Raw genomic sequence first — 8,106 nt, 5'->3', positions numbered from 1 at the left:
ACGAAGTGCGTGATCGGTTACTGATTGGTTGTAAAATAGTAGTCGCACCCGATTCTGTCTAAGGAATGTTGTTGGTTGGTCAATATGGTGACCTTTGACTTTTGAATAACTATTCCATGTTAGGTTTTTGTTTCCATAAATACTACTGTTTGACTTCTTCTCTTCAGTCGATCTGAGGGTTTTATGGAAGAGTTTGGATATTCTGGCTCGCGGATTCTTGCGCTCACGCCCCAGATAGTTTTACCAAGATTCTTTATTGTAAAGTAAAGTGAAGTGAAGGTAAGAAACTGAAACATATGTAAACAAAAGAAACCATAAGAAAAAATACAAACTAATATGAAAAGAATCAAAACACAAACTCGCAACCTCTAAACCACCGCAGTCGCGACCGAGAAACCAACGCTTGGTGGAAAATGGGGTACACAAAAAATCAAATTATTCAAACACACAACTGGAGCACTGGGGCCTTCGTTCCGAGTCGTTTTCTTTACCATAACTTAAAACCAAGAAAACACTACATCGACCGAAGTCGGCACGCTTCTTACTTTTACTATAATTCCTACAACAACACTAACAACACTCTCAAATGAACAAAAATTACAAATTCAGAAAACTCAAACCAGACGGATCTACAACAAAGGAAAAAATGGCGGAATAGCTCGACAAACCACGTGGAAGACTGCAAATCTTACTCTACCAAAAAATGTGTGTTAAGAGCGATCACACAAATGATTACAACCTCAAAAACAATGTAAATCATACTAGAGTTGGATCCTTTATTAAAAGAAATGAAGATTACTCACACTTCGTGGGCCACCAGACACCTTAAAAGAGAGGGAGAGAGAAACCGCCCAAAGACAGATTCAGGGGAAACTACCAAGTAAACATTTACAAAGCACAATGATCTCCCTTATACTTCTGCACATATTCTTTCAACTGGAATGAACGAAACGAAATTAAAAGAAAATTAAAAATACTCTCGGAAACAGAACACTCCCCGCCTGATATCTACTCGATATCACTATTAAGACAGGAAAGGAAATCAGTAGTAAAATAAAGGAAAAAGTCCTGCACTCAAAAGTAGGTAGGCAAGCAAACAAAAAAAATGTGTAGCGACGGTAACTGGGTGTTCTGTCTGTGGTTCACAACCGAGTCAGTCATCAGTGTAGGCCTACTAGAGAGGAATCAGTTCTGTGATAGGCCTGACGTAGAGTTTGGCCTGATTGTCTTTGATCACTCGGATCTCAACCGACCGAACAAGATTGTCACGGTCAGTTGGGAAGGTGCGGACCACCAAACCGACCGGCCAACTGTTGCGAGGCACCGAAGGGTCCCTGAGAAGAACCAGACTGTTCTCCTTGAGGTTCTCTTCAGTCTGCATCCACCGCCTCCTCTGCTGTAGCTCCTGCAGGTACTCCTCTTCCCACTTCTTCCAAAAGGCGTTAGACAGTACTTGAACATGCTTCCAGTGTTGTTTGTAACAGTCTTTCAAGATGCTGTAGTCAGGTAAAGGTTGACTTTCGCCACTCTTTTGCGTCAGCAGCATTGACGGGTTCAGAATGAGGGGGGAATCGGGTTCATGGAGCACCTGAACGTAGGCCACCGAAGAGATAGCTTTCTCTGAAGCATCGCAGAAGACGTGGTATTTAGCATCGGGTGACTGGGTAAGGGATGTTGAAAGAAACATGCCAGGTGTTTCGAGCCCTTTGATGTCTTGGAGGGACTGCTTCCACAGCTCCCAACGGTGGCGGAAGTTGTCCGGGATGGGTTTGTCCCAGGCCTTGCCATCTGGAGATACCTCTCGCAGGAAAATCTTGCCACTGATGGTTGCTGGAGCGAGGAAACCAAGAGGGTCATAAATCCCGTTGACGGTGGATAAGACCCCTCTTCGAGAAAAGTCTCCATTGGAAACCTGGGGGGAAATGTCAAATGTATCTCTTTCCAAGTTCCAGCTCAAACCCAAACATCCATGAGTTGGTAAGGGGTCAGTAGGCTGGGGGTTTTGCAGCTCTGTGGACAGTTCTTCTCTGGGAAAGGCTGCCAAAACACTCGTCCTATTTGAAACAACCTTGTGGAGATTGATCCCGCCGTTTTTTTTAAGCTCTCTTTGCGTACGCTGCATGAGGTGGACAGCTTGGTCGACTTCAGGAACGGAGGTGATCCCGTCGTCAACATAGAAGTCCCGCTCGACGAACTTCTTCACATCTGGTGCACTGTGGGCAATGCTCTTCCGGAGGCCGTAGGTAGCAACCGCTGGAGATGGACTGTTGCCAAAGACATGGACACACATCCTGTGTTCCACGAGGGGTGCGTCAAAATTGTTGCCTCGGTACCAAAAGAAGCGTAGGAGATCTCTGTGTTCTTGGTCAACCAAAAACTGGTAGAACATCTGTTCTATGTCCCCAGCTATTGCCACTGCATCTCTGCGGAACCTCAGCAGAATGCCAAGGAGGCTGTTTGTCAAGTCTGGCCCAGACAGCAGCAGCGAGTTCAGAGAGACGCCTTCGAATGTCGCTGACGAGTCAAATACACCGCGGAGTTTGTCAGGTTTTTTGGGGTGGTACACTCCGAAAAGTGGAAGGTACCAGCAGTGTCCAGCTTTACCCTGGGGGACCTCTTCAGCGGAGCCACTCTTCAGGATCTTTTCCATAAACTGGAAGAAGTGTTCTCTTTTTACGGGATTCTTCAGTGATGCCTCCAAGGCCTTGGCACGACTGACAGCTTGGGACCGGTTGCAGGTGGGGATTGGTTTGTCCGATCTCAGGGGAAGAGGAGCCGACCAATGCCTTTCTTCGTTTAGCTTGAATTTCTCATCCATGAGAGCTAAAAATGCTTTGTCCTCCACGGACAACCCAACCTTGTCATCTTCTGGTGTTCGCTGGAAAACTTCAGCTCCGACATCTTTGGTGACGTCAACCTTCAAGTTGAATGGGCAAGGTTCAAAAATGGTCTTTCTTCCATCAATGACGCTCGTCTTGGCAACTCTGATGGTCGATGGTTTGTGGACTTTGTTGAGGCACACATCCCCGATGATTACCCAGCCAAGAGGCAGTCGCTGTGCAAATGGCGATTTCGGTGGGCCAACAATTTGCTCCAGCACGTGGTGGGCTTCAGGGAGGTCCCGTCCAATCAGCAGTGCGATGGGAATTTGTTTGTCGAGAGGAGGGATTCTTTTCCTTATGCGATTGAGATGGCCATGATGTTGGGCCACTTCAGAAGAAGGGATTTCTGATCGATCGTTTGGAATGGTGTCGCATTCAAGTACGTGTGGCAAGATCAAGGACCTTTCGTCAGTGGACTGGACAGTGATGTTCCGGAGCTGACGACCACTCATCGCTTGTGTTCCGCCGCAGGACGTTAGCTGATATTCAATTTCACTGGGGGACGAGCCTAGCTGATCCATCAGCTCCGGCGTTGCCAGAGAGGCATTGCTTTGGTCATCCAAGATCGCGTAAACTTGGATCCCCTTGGGTTTTTCAGGGGGAAAAACTTTGACCTTCACCACCTTACCGCAGGATCTGCTCAGGTGACCCCCTTTGCACAAGGTGGTGCACTTTGCGGACACCTCCCCGCCATGCTTTTTGATGGGATCCAGGGATGCGGATGGTCTGTCCTGATGCATGGCGGTGTGGTGCCTTCCAGAGCAGACACTGCACTTGACCGACATATTGCAGTCCTTTGCCCTGTGGCTGGTGGAAAAAAGACATCTGCAGCACACTCCTTTCTCTTTCAGGGTTGCCTTCTTCTCACTAAGTGATTTTGCTGCGAAGCCTTTACACTCCAGCAAAGAGTGCCTTGCGGTTGTGTGGATTGGGCAAAGCTCGTGTTTTGCTTCAAGGTTGGTCTTTCTGGAGAGCACTGGCTTGGCCTTTTTGTCGTTCTCCAACTTGAAGGCCGGGTCGTTCTGAATTGTGGCGCAAGTTTTAACGAAGTCCACAAAAAACTCAAAGGGGGGGAATGGGACGCGGTGATTGCTTTTGTATGTCGCTGCACCCATGACCCACTTCTGTCTGAGGTGGTGAGGAAGCTTCCGTACCACCATGTTGACCCCTGTAGACGAGTCGTAAAGGGCAAACAGAGGGGCGAGGACAGGGTTCATCTTGGCTGACAAGATTTCTTCGAGGAGGTCGCTCAACTCGTAGAGGCTGCGCTGATCTTGAGAGATAGGTGGAAACTCCTCCAGCCTTGCCTTCAGGCATGCCTCGATGAGCTCAGGTGAGCCAAACCGCTCGTCCAGGCGCTTCCAGAGGAGTTGGAGTCCTCTCTGAGGATTCCCGATGTTGGCAGACCTCAGGCTCTGGGCATACCTCTTGGACTCTGGTCCAAGGTACTTGGCCAGGAGGTCCAGCTCCTCGGCAGGAGAGACATCCAAGTCGAGCATGATGGATGTAAAACAGTCTTTCCAAACGTGGAATGACTCCGGGCGTTCATCGAACGGAGTCAATCGATGAGTCAAGAGATCCCGCTTCATCCAAAACAATGAGGCAGCGTCATGTGATGACTGGACTGGTAGGGACGTGTGGTTCTGCCTGGGTCCAACTGCAGATCCCTGTGTATTGAGGCGGGAAGAGGCTCTGGAAAGAGTGGGAGATGATGCGTTAGACGGCTGGCTGTAGGCATCGTCGTTCGACAATCTTGGCTCGTGCCATCGACGTTCGTGCGTGGTGGACGTGGAGTAGTCCTGGAGGGCGGGCTCCTTCTTGATCGTTCTTTGAACAGTGTGGAGGCTGGGCTCGTCCCTCAGCCTGAGGGCGCTCAGCTCCGCCAGTTCCTTGGTAAGATAGGCTTTCCTTTTTGCCAGCTGGTACTGTTCCTCTGCAATCTGCAGCTCGAGTTCCACCTCTGCCAGTCGTTGGTTGGTGACGGAGAGGGTTCGGGCTCGAGCAGTCTTTTCTTGAGACATCATAGTGGCGAAATTTTCTTACTATTCTGGCTCGCGGATTATTGCGCTCACGCCCCAGATAGTTTTACCAAGATTCTTTATTGTAAAGTAAAGTGAAGTGAAGGTAAGAAACTGAAACATATGTAAACAAAAGAAACCATAAGAAAAAATACAAACTAATATGAAAAGAATCAAAACACAAAATCGCAACCTCTAAACCACCGCAGTCGCGACCAAGAAACCAACGCTTGGTGGAAAATGGGGTACACAAAAAATCAAATTATCCAAACACACAACTGGAGCACTGGGGCCTTCGTTCTGAGTCGTTTTCTTTACCATAACTTAAAACCAACAAAATACTACATCGACCGAAGTCGGTACGCTTCTTACTTTTACTATAATTGCTACAACAACACTAACAACACTCTCAAATGAACAAAATTACAAATTCAGAAAACTCAAACCAGATCTACAACAAAGGAAACAAGAGGCGAAGCCTTCAAGGCTCACGTAAGAAATCGACAAACAGTAACACAAACTCAATCACTCCGTCACACATACACACATACACACACACACACACACACACACACACACACACACACACACACACACACACACACACACACACACAGAAAGAGCATAGGTGAAACTGTGCAAGAAAGCGAGACACTAGATCTAGATCTGTCTGTCTGCATGTAGCCTACTTACAAGGACACGACTGCCAACTAGTCTCGGCGCGCTCAAAATAATAATGACCGAGACTTTCAGTACTTCCTTTGCGTGACGTCTAACCCTCTTACGTCATAATGTGACGTCAATGTAATGTGACGTCTTCAAATGTTAGAGTTTCTACCACAGACATACACACGCACATACGCACGCACGCACGCACGCACGCACAGACAGACAAAGTTACGATCGCATAGGCTACACTTACGTGAGCCAAAAATGGCGGAATAGCTCGACAACCACGTGGAAGACTGCAAATCTTACTCTACCAAACAATGTGTGTCAAGAGCGATCACATAAATGATTACAACCTCAAAAACAATGTAAACCATACTAGAGTCGGATCCTTTATTAAAAGAAATGAAGATTACTCACACTTCGTGGGCCACCAGACCCCTTAAAAGAGAGGGAGAGAGAAACCGCCCAAAGACAGATTCAGGGGAAACTACCAAGTAAACATTTACTAAGCACAATGCTCTCCCTTATACTTCTGCACATATTCTTTCAACTGGAATGAACGAAACGAAATTAAAAGAAAATTAAAAATACTCTCGGAGACAGAACATTGGATGTTTTATGTAACGTATCAAAGTTAGCAAGTGAGCTTATGGGGTTCTTCTTGTAATGTTTTAAAGTCAACGTGAACGATATTGTCAACGTGAACGTGTTTTGGATACAGTTTTATTGAAAGCTGTGAATTGTTTTGTGCCCTTCGTTTGAGAGGCAACACGTTTTCGGCACTCTGGTCAACCCACACAGCGCATAAGGTATGTTTTGTTGTTACTTGTTTGTGTTGTATTTTGGTCGCCATTTTGTAATGACTTTGTGAGTTGTTTACGTATAACGTGAGTTGGAAGTCTGACTTGTTGTAGTGTTTCTTTATTGTGTGTTCAACTATTCTATAGTTTTGTGAAACGTACAGCAATGATTTGTAGACGCTAGAAAGTCGCTAATGTTTATAATGATAACTTGTGTTTTTTGTGGTTAACGAAGTTCGAAGTGAAACGTTTTCTCTGACTTATCCTTGCATTACGTTAAACTGAGGAATTTAGGTAAAAGAGCTTGCGGTCTGTGGTGATCGTTTGTAAACGAGCTTATTTCTAATAACGCTATTGGGGGAAATTGGATGAGGAAATATCTTGTTTGTGACTTTGATTAACGCAGGAATGTTGTCGTTTAGAGATTTTTTAGTATGACAGTTTGCTTTTTATTCCTGGCCTGATGAGTCAACGTTTTGTATTCTCCTGAAAGTAGCCATTTTGGTTTTAAACGTATTTATGCTAAGTTTCTTGAGTATTCTTAGTGTTTATTATATTGTTTAACGTAAAGAACGTAACCTTTTATTACTGTTAAAGGATTAACCAACGAGTGTTTGGTATTATAACTTTCTTGTCTGTTTGTCTTCGCCTGTTTTGTGATTGTTTATTTTTCCCGTTTTTGTTTCTTGCGTTTTGTTTATGCATTTTTGATATCTTTGCCATGTCTAATGAGGGCCCCAAAGGGTTTAAAATCGTGATCGTGATTGGCGTTTTTTGACCTTTCTGTGACCGTGATTGCCGAAATTTCAATTTCTGTGATCGTGATGGGACTTTGCCCGTGATCCGTGATGACAAACAAATCAAGTCTCGTGATCGTGATCGTCATTTGTTTTCGTGATCGTGATGGGCATTATTGCAAAGCATTTTATTTTCAACGTACATTTTTCACAGCTGTATCACTCTATGATCCTCTATTCGTCAAGGAGCCAATCCTGATTGAAGGGAAGCAACAACGCATTCAGAAATATGATTTTGACAGCGATTGCTTCTCTTTAAGAGAACCAATCACACAAAAAAGGAGAATTGCTAAAGCCTGCCAAACTTCATCCAATGGAAGGGCTTCGTGCTAAAGCCTTTTGAGTGCATTCAGTCAAATTCGAATTCGAAGATCAAAAATGGCGTGCAGCGGTACTGTCATCGAACTTCTGTTATATTTTGTGGATTCAAACCAGACCAAAGCAGGCGGCGAGAATGCCTTCCTTGATGGAAAGGTCAGGCTACGGGTCCGTCTTTCCGATCCGAAGACGAAATGTCAAGGTATGTTGATCTATTCAGGGCCGGACTAGGTTTGTACTAGGGGGGGGGTTACAGGATGGGGGTCCAGGGGGCAAAGCCCCTTGGTGGGGGTTGCAAGGGGGCGAAGCCCCCTTCAAGCTGAACGTTTTTGGATGTTTCTGGAGGGAAAGTAAGCCTCTCCTTGAACGAAAAAGGTAAATTCGACAGCAAGCTGTATAGACAATGAAGAAGAATTGAGATTGTAATGTAAGGACTCATACTTTTCATCACAAAAATCGTTGAAGAAAAATGTCTTTCGAAAGGGGGTGAGAGGTGCGATTTCTCCTCGGATTTCATGATGATCCAGATGCAACCCCCCCCCACCCCCTCCCTCCCCCCCCCAAAAAAAAAAGCGTTTGGGAGGTACATGTTTAAGCCAAGGAGGGGGGGGGTTGCGCA

General features: G+C 45.8%; 1 protein-coding gene across 1 annotated transcript; it reads right to left on the bottom strand.

The window, feature by feature from the left end:
- Positions 1-1,174: 1,174 nt before the first annotated feature.
- On the bottom strand, positions 1,175-4,906 carry LOC138960485 (uncharacterized). The gene has a single exon (XM_070332390.1). The coding sequence runs from the start codon at positions 4,904-4,906 to the stop codon at positions 1,175-1,177; it is 3,732 nt and encodes a 1,243-aa protein (XP_070188491.1).
- Between the last annotated feature and the right edge of the window lie 3,200 nt (positions 4,907-8,106).

This window comes from Littorina saxatilis, linkage group LG2, assembly GCF_037325665.1.
Source record: "Littorina saxatilis isolate snail1 linkage group LG2, US_GU_Lsax_2.0, whole genome shotgun sequence".
Taxonomy (NCBI): domain Eukaryota; kingdom Metazoa; phylum Mollusca; class Gastropoda; order Littorinimorpha; family Littorinidae; genus Littorina; species Littorina saxatilis.
Note: the sequence above shows the minus strand (reverse complement) of the source record. Positions and strands in the feature narration are given on the sequence as shown.

Bases quoted from the DNA above. Each gene is read 5' to 3' on its own strand.
- LOC138960485 (XM_070332390.1), bottom strand. From the start codon at position 4,906: ATGATGTCTCAAGAAAAGACTGCTCGAGCCCGAACCCTCTCCGTCACC.